The following is a 22,656-nucleotide window of genomic DNA, read 5'->3' as shown; positions in this document are numbered from 1 at the left end:
ACACAGACTAACAGATTAACTAGAGCTGCAGGCAGAAGTAAAAGTGACTCTTGGACTATGTCTACTGAAACATGCAGCAACTTGAAAAGCACAATGTCGGGGATGTCAAGCCCTGCTAGGGGATCCTCATGGAACAAGTAAATACATGAGCTGCATTAGAGTAACTAAGAGTAAGAACAGGTGCATGTATACTTGCATACAATGCTGGAAGCATAGTAAATAAATTTTATGAATTTAAAGTACTGATTATGTTATCAAATGTATACATTATAGAGATAACAGAGATGTGGTGTCACTCAGATATAAGGGACACAGAATTTGAATATGGGGAGTATGATGTGTACAGAAAGGAGAGACAGGAAGGTAAGAGGGTTTATGCTCTTAGTTAAGAAATATATTAAATCTAATGCAGTGCATACAGTTGACATGGGTGGCCAGTGCAATGATGAATCAGTTTGGTGTGACCTAAGCAATGGATAAACAAAAACAAGAGGAGTGTGTTATAAGATTAATGACCATGATGAGTATAACAAACTACAGAGAGAAACAAAGTGGGCCAGTAAATCAGAATGTCTTATGTGGGATTTTAACTTTCCAAATAGTAACTGGAACTTGTAGGTTGTTGACACCGACAAATGCAAGGTACTACACAGGGGTAGCAGTAATCCCAGATTAATGTTCCAACTCTGTGGTACTACATACAGGGTAGTGGGAAATGGAAAATACCTGATTTCTGATTTTCTACATTTCTCATCTACATTTTACATCTGGAGATAATTTTGCGGTGTAATGGTTGAGTACTGACTACAGGTCTCGAAGTCTCATTTTAGGAAGGACATAGATCAGCTGGAACAGGTGCAGGGAAGGGCAACGACATTAGTGAGGGGAACAATCTGCAGAACAAAAAAGTCTTTCTTAACACGAAAGGCATCACTTCTACAAACTGCAGCATCTGGTGTCTAAACACCTGCAGGGTGATCTGATTGAGGTGTTTAAGGTTTTGAATGGATTGAGCTTAATGCTGATAGCATTCCTCCTCTTGCTTGGACTATATACATAAGAGAGCATAAATTCAAATTGAAGCAGGATTGTTGCAAGGCAGATGTGCACAAGTTTGCTTTCAGCCAGCAGGTGGTTGACTGTAGGAACAAACTTCCATCTGTTGTTGTGGAAGTAGGTAGTTTAAATAAATTCAAGGAAGAACTAGACAAACCACTGATGTGGGAAGGATTTTTTTATTTTAGATGATACTTTATAAGCTTGCTTTCCTGCATCAATTGCCACTACTAATACTAAGATAAAATATGAGATAGAATTATCAAATTAAATAAAAATACAGAACTCACAAGTACACTTTTTCAGTAAAACCAGCACATGTGAACACAAAGTATTTCAATCCTTTTGGAGTTCACATGTGCTGATGTTCCCAGTCTTTATTTAATTTATGGTGGAAGTAGAACTCTTCCTTTGATAAGTATGAGGGCACATCTCCTTGGGAAGAGAGTAATATGTTTTCACTGCTAGGGGTGAGTGCTGTTTTAGTTTCTTTCCTATTTTTATGATTTTATTTTGGTTGTTAGAGTATCATCATATACAGACAACAGAATCTCACACTATGATGTGTAATACCTTAACTGTAGCATTAATTTGCTTTATTAGTTACATGGTATAATGCAACTTGACATGATCATAACTCTCTTTCATTTGCTTCCACAAGAAACATAAGAGCAAACATAAAAAAATAACAGCTGCAGCGTACAGTTTCATTATGTTTATAATAGATAAAAAATTAGTTATAATTAGTTTGGTCAGAGAAGTGAAAAGTGTTTCTACAATGTACTGCAAAACAAGTCAAACAGTTTGAGATATGATATGAAAAATCTTTTGCATAAATATTTTATCATATAAGAAAGCAGTTTTTTCCATAACAAAATTTATAATGCCATAATTCTGCATTAAAAATGCTTTGTAAAAAATTATTTTATGCTGAAATGAACAGCTATTAATGTATAACTGCTGAAATGAAATGTAATGATAGCTAAGATGCCACTTAATGCCACTTAGAAGCAATGAACAAGTACATATTGTGAAGACAAAATATGCAGCCTGTCTATTATTGCCTTAATATTGGTACACTATGACCATTATAGTCAAAGTATCAAGAAGATTCTAGCCATCCAACAATTAATAAGAAGACTGAACTTGCTTCGTTAACTTTCTGCTTTCTGTCAGCAAGCCATGTACAGTATTGCTATAGGAAATTTTCTAATGCAATTTAAAATATAGCTATTACTTAAACAGATAGGATATAAATATCTTAAAATATGTAAAATGTTTTTACCTTACTGCACGAGTATGAGCTCTTAAAATACACTGTTGCAAAAGGTCTCCATTTGCCCAGGACAAAAGTTCAGCTCTTTGGTTACACTGAAATTAAAAATAAATTATACCTTTTATTTCTTTGTTCACAGCAGTATATTTCTCAATCAAAATAATCATGTAGAAATAGTTTTTCTCATAGCAAAATTATAGCCTGAAACAAGAAACTTAAAGTATTTTTTTCACTCAAGTTTATGTAGACAAAAAAATAAATAAAACAAAACTGAAAAAAGTATATTTAACTCTAAAAAAAGTATTCAATCCAACAAGGTTATCTGAGTATCCATAAGTACCTAAAAGTTCATATCTGGGTTTATTAGGCATGTATGTTGTATGTATGCAGAATCATTCCCAACTGACATGAGCCGACCGGGCTAGCCGAGTGGGTAAAGTACCTGCCCGGCAACCCAAAGGTCGCGGGTTCGATTCCTGCCTCAGGCTTGGATCAAAGTACTGCAAAAACCTTGGGAGGTGCAATATGGCCACAGAAGCCGGATGCGCCAACTACCAAATCAAAAAAAAAAAAAAAAAAAAAAAATTGACATGATTCCGATTAAGTACCTGTAGTACAAAAGACAGTCAAGAAACAGTTTCAGAACATATTATCTAACAGTGACCTATTATAGAACATGCTGTATCAGTTGTGAGGTACTTAGTTATGACTAATTGTGGTAGTCTCAATATGCGCCAGTTATAGTGATCACGTTTGCAAATTGAATTTTGATTATAATAAATGGCGATTCTAATAAGCGAAGAGCGCATATATCCAGAGCCTATAAAAATAAAGATATAAAGCACAAATTTACACTTTATTACCAAAGGTTTATTACCAATTAAATGATACATAAAAATCTAAAGAATATTTCGATTTTTACGTTCCAAACAAAATAAAAATAAATTTATCCTCAGGTTAGCAAAATAAAAATATATTTATACTTACGTACATAGCTTAATATTAATTAAACGTAACACTTTGTAATGTGATTGTAATTTAAAATAGTCACTTATTTTAGATTGCTTTAAATTATCACTACAAAGTCTGTTTACAGATTTTTCAATATTATATAACAATATATTCACGATCACTTGCACCAATTTCTTCCAATGCTCTCCTCAGGATGGCTATAGCTTCCCAAGCTTGCTGTTTTGTAACTGGAATTCGTTCAGGTTCATTTTCTTCCTCCTTGGCAAAATTATCAGTAACAGACTTGGCAATTTCTTCACCTGTTAAAGCTGTAGTAACTTGTAGATCACCATCTATGTCCACCCAATCATTAAACTCCTGTTCACCCATGTCTTCAGGCTTTTCAACGTGATCAGTACCATGACTTAGTTGCTAAGGCAGGTTTTGTAAACTTCATTCTAGGCACTTATTGTCATGTGAAGTGCATCTAGAACAGTTATCTGCTTTGCGATATCGAATGATGTTCCCAAACCTTCATCTATAGACTGGATGATTCTTTGCCTCATATCCGATCTATAAAAGGTCTTAAAGGTTTTTATACAGATAGGATATAAAATCCTATATCCTATACCCTGGTCGAAAGGTTGAATCAGTGATGTGATATTTGAAGGTAGAAAAACTAATTCAATGTTTTTGAAAGTAAATTTTGGATGAGCTGAGCAGTTGTCCAAAACCAATGCAATTTTTTTGTTTTTCTTATCCAATTTCAAATCCCATTTACGAAGATAATCTTCAAATAAAGAAGTTGTCATCCAAGCATTGGTATTATTGGCATATTCAACAGGCAGCTGTTTTACTCCTTTAAAACATCTAGGTGATTTACTCTTGCCAATAACTAATGGCTTCATCTTGATTGTTCCCGTCACGTTGCATGTTAAAAGAACTGTAATCCTGTCTTTTTAAAAATCATTTAGTGCTCAGGGGTAGCCCTGTAGTACAACCCTGTTTCATCTGTATTAAAAATATCTTCAGGATTATAAGTGCTTAACATGGTTTGCCAAGAGGCTTTCAACCAGTTGTCAGCTGCAGAACCATTGGAATCCTGTTTTTCTCTGTGAAGTTTATTGTAAACAATACATGCCTCTCCTTCCATTCGTCCGTCGCCTTAAACTCTTCGTGCAGTTTTTCAGCAAAATCATTAGCTTTTTGAAGAAAAATGCTATGATTGATTAGTGCATTAAATGAGCTGGCTTCTTTGAACCAAACAAACAGATCTTCATCTACTGTTTGGCATTTCCTGCTTGCTTTTTCTGGTTTCACTAATCACATTAGTGTTTAATGTGTGACGTGATTTTAACAATTTTGATAAAGATGACTAAGGCACTCCTAATTTTACTGCCGTTTCCCTTTGAAACATATTGCCTAAGTTTAATTTATCGTACGTTTCTATAATTCGTAACATCTTTTACACTCAAATTCACTGTCTTTCTGTTCACTGACATTTTTTTTTAGTAGTAAAATTTAAAACAGTGTAAAAAAGAAAAGCGTCAATCAATAACAAAGCACACGGCACACACAAATTGGAATTAACACGACACACACAAGTGAGACGAAGTTTAGATATAGAAATGAAGAGCAGATTTCAGCAAAGGAGAAATACATTTCACCATAATAACGTGAAAACAGAATTCCAGCTATCGGTATTATCACAAATGAATAAGATCGAGTTTACTACCCGTTTATTGCACTTAACAGAAAAGCCCAATAAAATGGAAACTACAAATTGTTTTTGTTTTATAGTTGTGACCTCTATAAATGTGACCTCCAGAAATGTGCTTTAGAAAAATATCACAGAGGCATTCAAAATTGATTCTTATAATCGAAAATGTGATTCTAGTAAACAATGAAAGTGTAGTGCATTTTACTGATTTGGATTAGTTCTTCAAAATTTGATTCTATTGAGCGGCTGATTCTAATAACCAGTGTTCACTATAACCGGCACTTACTGTAGTTATAATGAAAAATTAAACTCCTAATTGTAGTATTTAGTATACATTTTGTGCAACATGCTAAAAATAATCAGTTACATAGGTTAATACAGAGCAGAGAGACACAGAAAACTATCACACTACTGCATAAAATAAGGAACTGCAGTAGCCATCCAACACTTCTAAATCCTCTTTGCAAACAAAGTCGATTATTATTGTTTTACAGTGCATTAACTTTTTCAGCCATATTATATTATAATATAATATTAATATGGCCAAAGTGATTATATTATAATCACTCTCCTAGTAAATGATCACAGGCAAATTTGCAAAAACATGATTGACCAGGTAAGTGGGTATATCACCCAGAACCAGGTCAAAGTTAACTGAATCAAATCTCCCAATAAGAGGACAAGTAGATAACTTCTAATCTAGGTGTTTATTAATATTACATAATATTATTAATATTTTATAACAATTAATATATTATTAATATTTTATAACAATTAATATATTATTAATATTATATAATATTATATAATAATTGGTAAAATGTGAATAATAAATCAAACTGCTGAATCTTGAATGACCCACTTCAAGAGAAAATCTTCAGTACTGAAGAAAACTTGAAATATCAAAATCAAAAAATGAAATATCAAGTTTAAAAAGCTTCATGCCCATAATAGCTCCAAGTGAAACAGGAGCCATTATGCAATGAGCTGGGGAAGAAGTGATATCAGTGGATTCAGTGGACTGTAAGCCATATCAGTGGATTCAGTGGACTGTAAGCTATAAAGAATCACATGCCTGCATTTATGTAAATAAGGACTTAAAACTTCTACAAAAGTTTACCTTGAAGACATTTTTGAGAGTTTTAAAGCGTCTTAACCAAAGCATGTCCACAGAGGCTAGACCTTTCAGAAAGATTCAGAACTTGCTTATATAGCTAAGATATCACACTAGAAGGGCTTTTGAACAATGTCCCAGATTTGATCACATCTTTGGAATATCCATCTGTAAGTTCCAACCAGAATCCACTCGATTATTGCAGATTGTGGTCTGAGTTGGAATGTATAGCAGTGGTAAAAGATATCCTAATATTAAGTAAGAAGGAAATCATTAGTCAGAATACAAGCCATTATTTCACAGGACATTGTACATACTGCAATACATAAGTGACCTCGTATAATGAAAGACTATGTAAAAGCTAGAGTTGACCTTTCTGAACACGGCTAATTTTTTTTTTTTTAATATATCAATAAATAAATTCTATAAACAGTTTTTCATTTCTTTTACAGCACTTATTATAAAAATCCTTATAATGATATTTAGCATTAGCAGAGGCATATGATGCAAGAAAGCAAGCTTATACATTATCAGTCAAAAAAAAAAAAAAAAGCCCTTCCCATTTCATCCATCCGGTCACTCCAAATGTTTGTCTAGTTCAGCCTTGAATTTATTTAAGCTATCAACTTCCACAACAACACATGGAAGTCTGTTCCAGCAATAAACTACAAGCTGGCTAAAGGCAAATTTCTGCACATCTATTCTACAACTGTCTTTCCTCAATTTGAATCTATGCCCCCTCAGGTTCTTAATCTTAGCAAGTGAAAGTATCCCATCAGCACTGAGCCTGCTCAAACCATTCAAGGCCTTATACACCTCAATTAGACCACCTCGCAAGTGGCTAGTCTCTAGATACTGCAACTTGCAGAACTTAAGCCTTTCTTCATAAGTACACCCCTTTGTTCCTCTCACCATTCTTGTTGCCCTTCTCTGTACTCGTTCTAGCTTCTCTACATCCTTCCAAAATGAGACCTCCAGATCTGTATGCAGTACTCAAAGTGTGGTCTGACCATTGCCTTATACAAAGGGATAATCACCTCCTTGTCTCTGTAAGCAAAATTCCTAAATATCATTGACAAAACTTCATGACTTGCTCTGGCAACCCGTCTGCACTGCTCACAGAACTTCATATCTGACTGCACAATTACCCCCAAGTCTTTTTCATTCTCCACCTCCCTGAGTATAGTACCACAGAGTTGGTACGTTTCTCTTGGGTTACTGCTACCCATATGCAGTACTTTGCATTTGTCAATGTTAAATTTCAGTTGCTACTTCTCAGTCTATTTGCCTAGCTTTTCTAGATCCTGTTGCAGTAGCATACTGTCTTTACTGTCATTAACAACCCTGCCAACCTTTGTATCATCTGCAAATTTGGTCATTAAGCCTGATATACCTTCATCGATATCACTGATTAATACACAAAACAACAATGGTCCAAGCACTGAACCCAAGGGGACTCCACTAGCAACATTAGTCCACGTAGAGTAGTGTCCATTTATTACCACTCACTGCCATCTCCCACTCAACCATCCCTTTATCCATTCCAGCAACTTGCCCTTAATGCCATACCACTCCAGTTTGTATAGCAGTCTTCCATGTGCAACAGTATCAAAAGCTTTCCTGAAATCCAAGCATATGATATCAAAATTATTTTTTGCATCCAGTTCCTTTGTGACTACATCTTACTATCCAGTAAAATTGGTCAGACAAGACTTTCCCTTAACAAACCCATGCTGTGTCTGAATTATTGCTGAGTCTTGTCGAGATGATCCTGCAATGCATCTTTAACTAGTGACTCCATTATTTTCCCCGGAAAAGAAGTTAAACTAACAGGTATATAATTATTTGTGTCACCCTTTGCACCCCTTTGTGAATTGGGAATACATTTGCACATCCTCAGTCCATGGAGTCCTCCCCTGACTCTAAGGATGCTCCCATAATTATGGCTGAGGATTTGCTTACTGACCTTGCTGCCTCCTTCAATATAACTGGATAGATTCCATCAGCCCCAAGTGCCTTTTTTATGTTTAACTTCAACAATTCAATAATAACTCCTTCCACTTGTTCAGATTACGAACCTAAGGGGGCATAAATTCAAATTAAGAAAAGACAGATGTACAATAGATGTGCGGAAATTTGCCTTTAGCCAGCGGGTGGTTAATTGCTGGAACAAACTTCCATCTGTTGTTGTGGAAGTTGATAAGTAAAATAAATTTAAGGAGGAAGCGGACAGGCATTTGGAGGGAATGGTGTGATTTTTTTTTTTTTTTTTGGCTGATGCTGCATAAGCTCATACACTTGCTTTCTTGCATCACATGCCACTACTACTACTACTACTAATTTCTCCTCCACATTGCTCTCAGTTATTACAAAATCACTCAACTCCCTGTTTATCAGCTCCTTCAGCAGGATCATCATATTTTTCTTGTCTGACCAATTTGATTGGATACTTCGATGTAGTCAAAAAGGAACTAGATGCAAAAAAATAATTTTGATATCATATACTTGGATTTCAGGAAAGCTTTTAATACTGTTGCACATGGAAGACTGCTGTACAAATTGGAGCGGTATGGCATTAAAGGCAAGTTGCTGGAATAGATAAAGGGATGTTTGAGTGGGAGATGGCAGAAAGTGGTAATAAATGGACGCTACTCTACATGGACTAATGTTACTAGTGAAGTCTCCCAGAGTTCGGTGCTGGGCCCATTGCTGTTTTGTATATTTATCAATGAAGGTATATCAGGCTTAATGTCCAAGTTTGCAGATGATACAAAGGTTGGCAGGATTGTTAATGACAGTAAAGACAGTATGCTACTGCAACAGGATCAAAAAAAAAGTTAGGCAGATGGGCTGAGAAGTGGCAACTGAAGTTTAACATTAACAAAGGTAAGGTACTGCATATGGGTAGCAGTAGGCCAAGAAAAATGTATCAACTGTGTGGTACTACACTCAGGGAGGTGGAGAATGAAAAAGACGTGGGAGTAATTGTGCAGTCAGATATGAAGTTCTCTGAGCAGTGCAGACAGGTGCCAGAGCAGGTCATCTAGTTTAGTCAATGATATATAGGAATTTTGCTAGCAGAGACAAGGAGGTGATTATCCCTTTGTATAAGGCAATGGTCAGGCAACACCTTGAGTACTGAATACAGATCTAGAGGCCTCATTTTAGGAAGGATATAGAGATGCTAGAATGAGTACAGAGAAGGGCAACAAGATTGGTGAGAGAAACAAAGGGGTGTGCTTATGAAGAAAGGCTTAAGTTCTACAAGTTGCAGCATCTGGAGACTAGGCACCTGCGAGGTAATCTGATTGAGGTGTATAAGGCCTTGAATGGTTTGAGCAGGCTCAGTGCTGATGGGATACTTCTGTTGAGGAAAGAGAGTTGTGGAATAGATGTGCGGAAGTTTGCCTTTAGCCAGCGGGTAGTTGATTGCTGGAACAGACTTCCACCTGTTGTTGTGGAAGTTGATAGCTTAAATAAATTTAAGGCTGAACTAGACAAACATTTGGAGTGACTGGATGGGTGAAATGGGAATTTTTTTTTGGCTGATGCTGTATAAGCTTGCTTTCTTGCATCAACTAATGCTAATGCTGACTCCCAGCAACTCTTGAAATCCCCCACAACTTGCTCTCTAGGATGCTGCTCATTAAAATAGAAGCAGTGCAAGAATCATTTTCACCTCTGCCTGTGGCTACTGTTAATCTTTTAGTCTGCAAATCCCCCTAAGCTAGCAGTTTTCTGACACTGCTTTGATAGCATCAGCATATTTATGGCAGTAATGAGTAGAACTAGTACTGAATTTCATCTAATACTAACAGAAAGCAGAGAGAGAACTACAAGAATCTATAATATACTACAGCTCTCTCTCTCTCTCTCACAAAATTCAAAAAAATTATCATCATCATCATATAAAATTTAAAGGGAGAACGAAACAGGAAATAAGATAAGTACCCTAGAACAGCATGATATTAATTTTCAGCTTTTCATTTTTCTTTTTTGAAACAATTTATTCTGCTTCAGTGCCATATGGGATAGAAGTATCCATATAAGTTCAAAACATGAGATTAATCAAGAAATTAACTGTGGTAGAGTGTGATGAATACATAATTAATAATTAATGCATTATAACAATTGTAATGTGAAGAAATTCAATTAATTTCTCACAAATGATTACAAAATTGATCACTTGTGAGATCCATATTTTGAGATATTACTGTAGAACCTGGATAAGAAGTTTTCCATGGGACTGGAGGTTTAGAAATTCTTACATGGGAAAATGGACTTAAGGGTATGAAATATTAACTACACAAATAAAAATGAAAAGATACACATATATAAGTGAAAGATGATTTTTAAGTACTATTTAAGAATTTATAAATATTTTACTCTGACTCTAGGAAACATTTTTAAACTAAAGATTTCTAATTGTTTAACATTCTGTTCATTAAACTCATTACCAAGTTGGAAGGATGAGCTCCTTTGGAGTTTCAACATACCTTAAAAGGTCACAATTACAAATAAGGCAGAGCAACAATCCAATAAGTAATTCAGAACTGTTCTCAACCATCAGATTAACACTTAATGTGGTCTATGTATCCAATTATGGAAATCGATGAAAACAATTGCAATATGTCATTTCCATTATATAAAAATGTATTAGCGCTGAAAGCCTCAGACTACGGAAAATTCATTAATTGAACAAGTTAGTGCCTAGCATCATTTTAGTTCATAGTAAACCACCGAAGTAGGCAAAATGGTATCGTTTCTGTTATATCACATTTTGTGAAAAAATTGGAAAGTGTAAAGTGTTTAGGGTCTATCGGCACCAGGGGTTCCCCCATCTATGGAATAGATAGCTTAAAATACAGGAACCATTGGCAGTAAATGTTCACGCAGTCAGTTGTAAGATGAAGGATGTTGCAGTAGTTAAAGGTAAAGGCACAGATTTTAAATGATGAAGAGGGGACTGACAGTTTAAGGTGCTATGTGACATCTATTAATTGGACAGACTGCAGAGTGAGGGGGAATACACTTGAATTATGGAATGCCTTTAAAACAAAATTCACAGAAGCCATACATACTATTATGAAAATACTGCAGGAGGATGTCAAAATTGATGAATGTGGAGCTGGCCAGTCAAACAGAGCAGAAAAAGATAGTGGAGACAGACATTTACAGAGTGATGAAAAGTACTGACGGCTACAATGGCAACAAGTTGATTTGTAATAGTACCACAGATAAGGTTAGAGAGTCCAAGGCTGCTTATGAGAGAGCACTGGCTAAGAGAGCAAAGAATGGGAACAAGGAATTTTTGATGTATGTGAATACAAGGAATAAAAAAGCAAATCAGATCGGACTCTTGTGCATGGATCTGAGAAAGTCTTAGAAAACCCAGCTGATGTTGCAAGTGAACTGAACAGGTACTTTGCATGTGTTTTTACTGAATAGAAACCTCTCATGCTGAGAAGAAGAGGCTGTACAAGTGAGGCTGAGTCATTTGAAATTAGTGATTTTGAAATTACAGATGACTGTTTATTAGAAAAACTTTCGAGCATAAAGGCAAGTAAGGCTCTTGGAGTTGATGGCACATACCCAGTAATTTTTAGGGAGACCACCAGGGAGTGTTATTATTTGGTTTTTAGGAGTATTAGCAACTAAGGCCATATTGTTCCGGGGATATGCGGTGGTCATTCCCTGACCTTTCCACATCCTCTGTATTTGGTGGTGACGGGCTCGAACCCCGGCCTAATCAATAAGCGTGTGCTATGCACTGCTGCTCCTTCCCACCTGGCTACGGAGGCACCTGCCAGGGAGTGTATTGAACCATTGACATTAATTATGAAGGCATTTTTGGACTTGGGAAAAGATTCCTTCGGACTGGAGAAGTGCCAACATATCACCAATACATAAAGGCTGTTTTAAGAGCAAAGTTTATAACTACAGACCAGTTAGTCTAACTTCCGCAGTAGGGAAAATCTTATTAGCAATGAGGCAGGGACAATTAGATACATAGGGCATTCTAAATAACACACAACATGGTTTTGTTAAGGGAAAAACATGTTTAACTAACTTGACACAGTTACTCATCAGCTGGATGAAGGGAACAATTCCAACATAGTTTATTTGGATTTTAGCAAGGCAATTGACTGAGTTTCTCAAGAGAGGTTACTGTATAAGCTAGAACATGTTGGAATTACTGGAAAAATTCTAAGATGGATTGTAGGGTAACTGCAATGCAGAAGGTTGTGATTAATGAATATTCTTCAGATTGGCATAAAGTCAAAAGTGAGGTCCCCTAAGGATCGGTTCTTGGACCACTATTGTTTCTGATTTTCACAAATGACATCGATGATCAGACACAATGCTTGATGTAAAAATTTGCAATGAAGTAAAGATTAGTAGAGTAGTTAATGATCAGTACCAAGCAGCATTCCTTAAGGATGACTTGAACAGGATGCAAGATGGTCAGAAAAGTGGCACCTCATCAAAAAAGGCAAGATTTTACACTTTGAGAATAGTAACCTCAAAATAAATTATAAACTTGGTGGGGTTGAATTAAAAACAGTAGAGGCAGAAAGGGATCTGGGAGTTATGAAATCTGACCAGCATAAACAGGGAGACAGGAAAGCCCATGGTGTCCTACTGATGATTTATCGAACATTATCCTGTAGAGATAGGGAGATTATAATCCCACTGCATAAGGCAATTATAAGACTGCATTTGGAATACTATGTCAAAGTATGGAGACCTCATCAAAAAAAAAGGACATTGAGCTCATTGAAAGGGTCCAAAGATGGCCAACTCGCATGGTGAGATCAGCAAAAGGGTAACCATACAAAGAAAGACTGATTGTGGGCTACAGAGTGGCAACCCAATCAAGCACTTTTAGAGGTGACCTGATTGAGGTTTATAAGGGTCTAAGAAGGGTTAGCAAAATGAATGAAGGCGGAATTTTCACTTTATAGAGAAGCAAATAATCTGTATTTTCTTATCCACTCATCTTTTTTCTTTTCTTTTTTTTTTTTTTCCAGTGCAGCAAAGGCCTGTGGCTTCCTTGCACTATATGGTTATTACTATTACATGTCGTGATTTGAACAGTACCTACATTGGGAAATCATGTGTTTTATATCATTAGTGATCAGTGGGGTTCTTTTGTGTTTTTTTTCTGTAGTGTAAACAAAATAGATTAGATATATACTGATAACATGAGTTACAGTTGTGTGAATTCTCCATGATGCTGTATGAAGTTCTTTGAGTAGCTGAATTGGGCTTCTTGTGAAGTGAAGAGAAATATAAAATTTAAAGATGTCATATACTGTACAACAATACTATAAGCAATACACCAGCAAATCTTCATTACAGCTCCATTAAAATTTTATAATAATGATGTTTGCCTGTAGTTGGTTTGAGTGGTATTTTTGAATTAGACAAGCTATTCATAAGTTGCAGGACCCAATTCAAATCTGAATTTCATCACAGACATATTTCAAATAATCTTTTTTTTTTTTTTATTTCTAGTTACTAGTTTTCATTATTTTTATCATTTTTTAAATAATTAGAAATACTTTCCTAAATAAGGCAAATAGAAGGTTTAAGATACTAGCATGCTAATCTAGATAGTTTTTCATGAACCTATTTTGTTTATCATTATATACTAATCTGCTTATTTTCCAAACACCTATATGTGTTTAATAATTATTTTCTACAATGCTCTTCAGCTGATAACAAAGGATAACTCCAGTGCTAGTCACTTAATAATTGTATGATTAAAATGAAAAGAAACATAGTCAATTAAACAGAAGATAACCAGTTTGAAGACAGCTCTGAGAACTAATACCCACCATCCAATCAATGGTTGGTATACCTTGTAAAGAAATTCCAGAGCAAAAGATCATTGAAAAAAATTGCCTACCTATCTTCTTTTTCAATCACATCTAAGTAGGTGCACTATAACTATCAGTGAAATACATGAAAAGGAGCCATCGATACACTTTCTGGAAAGAATGCTGACATACCTACAAATTTTAAAATTCTGTCATGCATGGTAACTCTATTGTAAACTGCAACAACTAATTGTGAAAAGTTGAAAATAAAGACTGCCTAATATATATAAAGACTGCCTATATATATTGCCTATATTTCAGACTGCTGTGGAATAAGGATAGACAACTCCAGTACTTAATCCAATCTTATCTCATTAAAATAAGTGAATCTTGAACCTACTCATCTTTTTTGTACCTTTAAAGCATTTATTATTCCAAGCCAAGCCCCACTGAAATAATGATGTTAGTAATAAAAGAAAGTTGCATGCAATGAATATAAATTATGATATTAGTAACAAAAGAAATTTACAAGCAATGAATATAAATGATGTTAGTAACAAAAGAAAGTTGGATACAATGAATACATTGTTAATAAGACAGGAATATGGTAGAATTCAAAAAGAGAAGAGAGAAGCATGGTGAAACTATGTAAAAGCGGAAATGAATAAAAACTATGGGGATTACCATACAAATTATTATTTGATAGAATGAAAGTTGATCAAGTTTATAGTACTATTAAAATAGAAAATCAGAGTACGAGGGACTGGGAGTCCTCCATGCGGGGTTTGCTCTCCTCATTGTTTACTATAGATCAAATAAGTTTGGATAGTACAGAACAAAGACAAATTAGGAAATTAAATGATGAATATGTGGGGGAGCAGGAAACTGAAAGGTTAATTACGGAGGAAGAATTGAAGATAGTTGGAAAAAGTTAAGATAAAGAAAGTACCAGGCAGAGATGGATTGCTACCACAAATGATAAAGAAGTTTGGTTTGAAATTTGGAAAGGAATTGGTAGACTTATATGATGTGTGCTTAAATGAGAAAATCTTTCCTAGTTATTGGAAGGAAGCATATATTAAAATATTATTAAAGAATAGAGAAAAAGAGAGGACAGATCCTAGATCATATAGACCAGTGCAATTACTGCCAGTTATTGCAAAGGTGTTTGAAAGAGTGTTGATGAATAGACTGGAGGGATATTACGAGAGTAGTGGAATGAACAGCCCTAGGCAGTTTGGCTTTCAGAGGGGCAGATCTACTGAAGGTGCTGTGGTTAAAATGGTGTCATACGTACAAGAGACTTCAGAAAATTGTCCTCAGTATATTTCTTGACTTTAAGGAGGCATTTGATCGAAATGTGGTGGCCGAGCTTTTTAGCAAGAATGAGAAAAATGAAGTGTACTGGGCAGTTCTATGGAGTTTTAAAAGATTATTTTAAAGATAGGAAATTTACAATTGTAATGAAATATGGGAAAGTTACTCAGGAAGTAACAAGAGGTACTCCACAAGATTCAATCATAGGTCCCTATAGTTGGAATATTGTATTGGATCAGCTACTGGTTCAGGAGTGGGTAGGATGTGAACTGGTAGCATATGCTGATGATTTGTTAATAATGGTGTTGGGAAAGTCTAGAAAAGAATTGGAGGAGAATTAAGAGGGCTATGGAACAAGTGGAGAAATGGGCTGAGGTCCATAAAATGGAGATATCGATGAATAAAACTCACATGGTTCTGCTCAAAGGGAAGCTCAGTGAAAGAAGGCCGACCGCAAAAATATTTGCTATGTCGATAGCATAATATTCCCCATGGTCAAGTACCTGGAAGTTTATGTGGATGAAAGGATGTCCTTTTTGCCTCGCATCCAGAAATTAAGAGATAAAGTAAGGATGATTTATTTAAAAAATTAGCAAAGTCACAAAGATAGAATGGGGAGTGAAAGGCAAGTCCTTAGACCTCCTCTATAAATGTATATATTTCTACCAATTTTGACATGCATGATGGGGCTTGGGGACATAGAGTGACTAATAGCCATGTTAAAAGAAGTGTTATTTCAGCACAGTGATTTTCCCTTCTGTTGGTGATGCAGTCCAGCAAAACTGTTTCAAATGATGCTCTGCAAGTTATTGCAGGAAAGGAACCAGTGGATCTGATTATACTTAAAAGGACAATGGAATATGTGATTAGGAATAATAAGAGAATAGAACTTATGGGAATAAAATCATGTAGAGAGGAGGGAAGAGAGTATGGAAGACACGATTTGAAAGTAGAAAAGAAAAGGTTACAGCAACATATAGACTGTATATGGCAGGAAAGATGGAGCGGTTCTGCTAAGGGGGGTGTTACCTTTGCCTTTCTGCCTGGGGTGAAAACCATGAAAGAGATTTCATCTTGGTCTGGTCTAGGAATGTTCCAAACAACGTTAATAACTGGACATGGGTTAAAGAAAAGATTGGTAGAGCTTGGTGTAAAAGAAAATCCAATGTGTATTTGTCGGATGGCAGAGGACACAGAGCATATTTTATGGCAGTGTGTAAGATATGATATACCAAGAAATATGTTAATTAGACAGACTGGCTCCGACTCATACACCTGGAGTGACTTGTTTAAGAATAGAGAATGGAATGAAGCTTTTGTTGAGTTCACTAGAGGAATAAGCAGGATTAGACAACTGTAAAAATTTGTATATATGTAAATACTGTTTTTATGGAGTTGAGATTTAGTTGGAATTGGAATTTATTGATTTTATATACAGGGTGTCTCAAAAATATTGGTACAAACGTTTAGGGGAGGTGGTAGTAGTAGTGGCATGTGATGCAAGAAAGAAACTGTATGAGCTTATGCAGCATCAGCAAAAAAAAAAAAAAAAACACACCATTCCCTCCAAATGCCTGTCCATTTCCTCCTTAAATTTATTTAACCTACCAACTTCCACAACAACAGACAGAAGTTTGTTCCAGCAATTAACCACCCGCTGGCTAAAGGCAAATTTCCACACATCTATTCTACATCTGTCTTTTCTTAATTTGAATTTATGTCCCGTTAGGTTCGTAATCTGAACAAGTGGAAGGATCCCATCAGAATTCAGCGGGCTCAACCCATTCAAGGCCTTATACACCTCAATCAGATCACTGCACAGGTGCCTAGTCTCCAGCCACTGCAATTTGCAGAACTTAACTCTCTTGGTAAGAGGATCCCTTCATTCCCCTCACCAATCTTGTTGCCCTTCTCCGTACACGCTCAAGCAAATCTACATCCTTCCTAAAATGAGGCCTCCAGACCTGAACGCAGTACTCAATGCGCGGCCTGACCATTGCCTTATACAGAGGGACAATCACCTCCTTCTCCCTGCCAGCAAAATTCCTATATATCATTGACAAAACTCCATGACCTGCCCTGGCAACCTGTCTGCATTGCTCAGAAAACTTCATATCTGACTGCACAATTACTCCCAGGTCTTTTTCATTTTCTACCACCCTAAGTGTAGTACCACACAGTTAGTACTTTTCTCTGGGGTTACTTCTACCCATATGCAGTACTTTGCATTTGTCAAGGTTAAACTTCAGTTGCTACTTCTTAGCCCATCTACCCAAATTATCTAGATCCTGTTGCAGTAGCACACTGCCATTACTGTCATTAACAACTCTGCCAACCTTTGTATCATCTGCAAACTTCGACACTAAGCCTGATATACCTTCATCAATATCATTGATAAATATACAAAACACCAGTGGACCCAAAACAGAACCCTGTGGGACTCCACTAATAACATTAGTCCACAAAGAGCAGCACCCATTAATTACCACCTTCTGTCTTCTCCCACTCAACCATCCTTTTATCCATTGTAGCAACTTACCCTTAATACCATTCTGCTCCAATTTGTACAATAGTCTTCCATGTGCAACAGTGTCAAAGGTTTTCCTGAAATCCAAATTATTTTTTGCATCCAGTTCCTTTGTAACCACATCATAATATCCTATGAAATTTGTCAGACAAGATTTTCCCTTAACAAACCCATGCTGTGTCTGAATTATTGCTGCAGTCTTGTTTAGATGATCCTGCAATGCATCTTTAACCAGTGATTCCATTACTTTACCCAGAACAGAAGTTAAACTAAGTGGTCTGTAATTACTCGTGTCACCCTTCGATCCCCCTTTGTGAATTGGAAATACATTTGCACATCTCCAGTCCGTGGGAACCTCCCGAGTCCAAGGATGCTCTCATAATTATGGCTAAGGGTTTGCTTAGTTGCTTTGCTGTCTCCTTTAATATAACTGGATAGATCCCATCCAACCCAAGTGCCTTTCTTATGTTTAACTTCAACAATTTTTCCTCCACTTTGCTCTTAGTTATTACAAAATCATTAAGCACCCTGCTACAATTTGATAACCTTCTGCCATTTTCAAACCTTAATAACTCCTCGTGTGTGAATGTAGAGGCAAAATACTCATTCAGTTTGTTTGCTTTCTAAGCAGGATCATCAACAGCCGAACCATCGATATCCAGTCGACCAATCAGATTCATCCCCTTCCTTTTAGAGTTTCTATAAGTAAAGAAACCCTTGCTGTTTTTCTTAGTATCTTTTGCCAAAGATTTTCTCGTAATCTGCCTTCGCCTGCCTAGCTTCCTTTGTGACCTGATTACAGACTAGCTTATATCTACCATAGGCTTCTGAGTCGCTTGATAATTTATAAGCATCCCATGCATTTTTCTTCTCTGTCACAAGTCTCATTAGTTCATTTGATAACCATTTGGGCCTAAACCTTGAACAATATTTCTTAATAGGTATGAAACTTTTAGTAGCATCCACGATTAATTCCTTGAATGCTTCCCACTTAGGATTTACTGTTGGTAACATCGTCAGTTGATCCCACTGTACAGAATTTAAAAACTGTCTGAGACCACTGTACTCACCTTTACGAAAGCAAAAACCCTTTCCTTTACCCCTGATGGTAATTATATCTTTAAGTAAATCCCACATCAGTACACTGTGATCACTGCCACAAATTCTTATTACACGAATGATCACTGCTGATAACCAGATCAAGAGTATTACCTCTCTGGTTGCCTCTCGAACATGCTGCTGTAGAAAACAATCATCCAATAAATCCACAAAAGTCTTACTAGCATGTAAGTGACCAACTCACAAATTCCAGTCAATATCTGGGAAGTTAAAATCTCCCATTATAAGACATTCTGATTTACCAGCCCACTCTATTTCTCTGTACAATTGTTCATTGTACTTATTCGAGTCATTAGGCCTATAACACACTCATACTCTTATTTTTGCTTTTGCAGTGCTTATGTCACACCAAACTGACTCAACAGTGCACTGTTCATCTATATCAACTGAATGCTCTTCTTTTGACTTTATGTTTTTCTTAATTAAGAGCATAACACCTCCTCCCTTCCTATCCTGTCTATCCTTCCTGTACACATTGTACTCCCCGAATTCCAGTTCTGCATTCCTTATATCTGTGTGACACCACGTCTCTGCTATCCCAACAATATCCGCCTTTGATGTCTTGACCAACACTTCAAATTCATCTAGGTAGGTAACATCTAAAGGAATGTGAATCGCATAGGAACCCATAACCGCAAACGACACGGGAAAGTAGTAGCGGAGGCACAAGAAGCAGAAATGACACAAGACAGTAATTAGTGGCAAACATTTATTTGACATAATATTAACAATGGAGTACGAGATGGATGCATTTCATGATGTTACAACAGATGCTCGAAGGTTCCACCATGAGACGCAATGCATGCGTGACACCGACGCAGCATGGATTGGCGGACACGGTCGAACACACCTGGAGTTTCTTTGACAGTAGCAGCAGTGCAGACAAATCTCGCCACGAGATCCATTTCCGTCTCCACAAGCGATTCATACACGATAGATTTGAGGGCCCCCACAGAAAGAAATCAAGGCTCGATAAATCAGGTGAGCGTTGGCGCCAGGCAACTGGTCCACCACGGCCAATCCATCGACGCCCAAAACGCCTGTTCAAATGGTCACGAATACACCTTCCATAATGGGCAGGCACCCCGTCATGTTGAAACCAAATGTTGCGTCTCACATATGCTGGAACGTTGTCAAGTAACCCTGGTAGAACTTGTTCAAGAAAGATCCGATATTTAGCAGAGTTCATGTGGGATGGTAACAGGTATGGGCCGACTAAGCAGACACCGACCATACCTTCCCACACATTTACTGCGAAGCGATGTTGTGCTGCATGGGGGCGCACACTGTGTGGGTTGTTGTGAGCCCACACATGAGCATTGTGTTGATTAAATAAGTCCTCCCGAGTGAAATAAGCCTCATCCGTGAACAAAACATAGGCTGGAAAATTCAAGTCTTGAACACTTTCTTGGAGAAACCACTGTGCAAAAGCCACACATGCAGGATGACCTTGGGGGAGCAGTAACTGAACCCTTTGGAGATGAAAGGTGTGTAAGGAATCGTTGTGCCAGACATGCTGTACACTGTATTAGGTATTAGGTATGTTCGGGGTCTGACGGCACCTGGGATTTCTCCCATCTCCGCGTATGTTCTCTGTATCGGACAAGCCAGAGATTTAAAAGTGTGTGGGATATGTACTGTGTAGTTTGTTGTGCCCATTATTCATCCGGCCTGTTAGTCGCCGGGCCCCTAGTGAGACCCGATGTTACCAATACCCGCCACAGGGAGGCCGGCCGGGTGTTACCAATATTTGTACTCTGGCTGGTCTTGCCACTTACTTTCCTGGGATTTCAGTGGCTAGGACCAAAAAAAATAAAAATAAAATAAAATAAATAATAATAATAATAAATAAATAAATCGAGGTTGATATTAGTGATACTTAGCAAGTTAGTATTTGCTATGTGGTATCACTTAGCAAATACTAACTAGTATTTGCTAAGTGATACTGGGTCCTAAGGCAGAGGCAACAGCATGTGTGCTGGTAGTAGGATTATTCTGGACGGCATTCAACACACTTTCTTCCATGGCGGGAGTTCGCGTTGAACGTGGTCTGCCCGCACTACTCCTGTTACCTCTAAATGACCCATAATCACACAAATTTTGACCGTTTGTTTGACCACCGTTTGTTTGTGCACACACACAAACAAATGGTGGTCCGGTACTTGTCTGTCTGGGAAGCGTTCTCCATAAATTCGTTGAGCAGCTCATCCATTGCCCTCTGCTAATCCATACACTAGGTGCAAGTCTGCCAGCTCACAGTTTGTATATCGATGCATGCTCTTCGTGCGGCAACTACCGCACCATCTACAGACGTACGGTGACATTTCCGGTTATGGGTTCCCTATGCGATTCACATTCCTTTAGATGTTACCTACCTCCCATAAACGTTTGTACCAATATTTTTGAGACACCCTATAGCTTATAGTTGTATTAAAAGGAAATGTTGAAAAAAGTATAAAATACAAAATACAAAAATATATTGAATTTTATATATGTAAAATGTAAATAAATGTAAAAAGTATAAAATACAAAAATATATTGATGAATTTTAATGTTTAGAGTTTTCAATTTGGCTGGAACAAGAATTACAATTTATAGAAGTTTGCTTTGAAATTTAAAAGTTTAATTGAATTCTAGATAGTGGAAATCTGCCTCTTCGGGGCAGGGGCAGTAACATATCCTCAATGTTTGATTTATCATACGGAGGATATGACTAAGGATCAAAAGATTAAAATTGATAGGATAGAGGAATAAAGTGTGGATGAGTTTATTTCTCAGGAAGCGCAGGTACAAGTAGTGATGATGTACCTTTAAAGCATTTATTACTCCAAGCCAAGCCCCACTGAAACGATGATGTTAGTAATAACAGAAAGTTGCATGCAATGAATATAAATTATGATGTTAGTAACAAAAGAAAGTTGGATACAATAAATACACATTACCAAGGGACATTGAGCACTTTAATGAGTATGAATTAATCTGTAATTAAGTTACCTATTGAAACACTGAAAAGGCACTACCCAAAAAGCAATAATAAAGAATTTAAGTATGTGAATACAGTCAGACCTCTATATAACGAAATCGATCATTCCCTTGAAAAAATTCATTATAAAGAAATATGACCTTTTCAACAATGAAAAATACTGTAAATTCAGAAATATAGTAAAAGATGGGAAAGAAGTGGGAATGAATACATTTTCTAACATTTTAAAACAATTTATTAATACATACATATTAAAAAATGACTACTTACATAATGCCCATTATGTAAGTAGTCATTTTTTAGTACATTTATTAGTACACTTTTAAGAATTATGTCATAAAATTTTTGGTTATTTTTTATTGTACACTGGATTCTATTGTACACCATTCATAAAAATGTTCGCATTTGTTTAAACTTTAAACACTCAGATTCTGTTACATTTTCTTCCCATTGAAGCCACGATGCAAAGTTTCAAATGCTGCCAACATTTGTTTGCAAGGCTAATACTGCCCTCATTTTCATCCAACTCACCATCGATATTGTCACTAGTTCTTTAAATATGCTCCAAGATGTTGGAATCACTCGGATATTCAGCTACTATGACATCATTTATGAACTGCTAAAAATTCGTCAAGAACAATTTCTCCACTGATCAAACCTCGCTTGGAACTCTTCCTGAGATTGCTCAATGTCTTCTAGTAGTTCATCCCTCTCATCTCTAATTAGCAATTTAGCAAAACCTACTTTTCCAAACAATTCTTAATTGTTGT

General features: G+C 36.5%; 1 protein-coding gene across 4 annotated transcripts in view; it reads right to left on the bottom strand.

Moving 5' to 3' along the window:
* Wdr59 (WD repeat domain 59) overlaps positions 1–22,656 on the bottom strand; it is a 350,259-nt gene that overhangs the window by 304,718 nt on the left and 22,885 nt on the right. For all 4 annotated transcript variants that reach the window (XM_090376889.1, XM_090376890.1, XM_090376891.1 and 1 more), the window contains exon 4: positions 2,342–2,427. In XM_090376889.1, the coding sequence (XP_090233015.1) occupies positions 2,342–2,427 (86 nt within the window). The remainder of the gene's footprint in view (positions 1–2,341; positions 2,428–22,656) is intronic.

Source organism: Mastigoproctus giganteus, chromosome 7 (genome assembly GCF_048544385.1).
Source record: "Mastigoproctus giganteus isolate SK-2022 chromosome 7, ASM4854438v1, whole genome shotgun sequence".
Classification (NCBI taxonomy): Eukaryota; Metazoa; Arthropoda; class Arachnida; order Uropygi; family Thelyphonidae; genus Mastigoproctus; species Mastigoproctus giganteus.
Note: the sequence above shows the minus strand (reverse complement) of the source record. Positions and strands in the feature narration are given on the sequence as shown.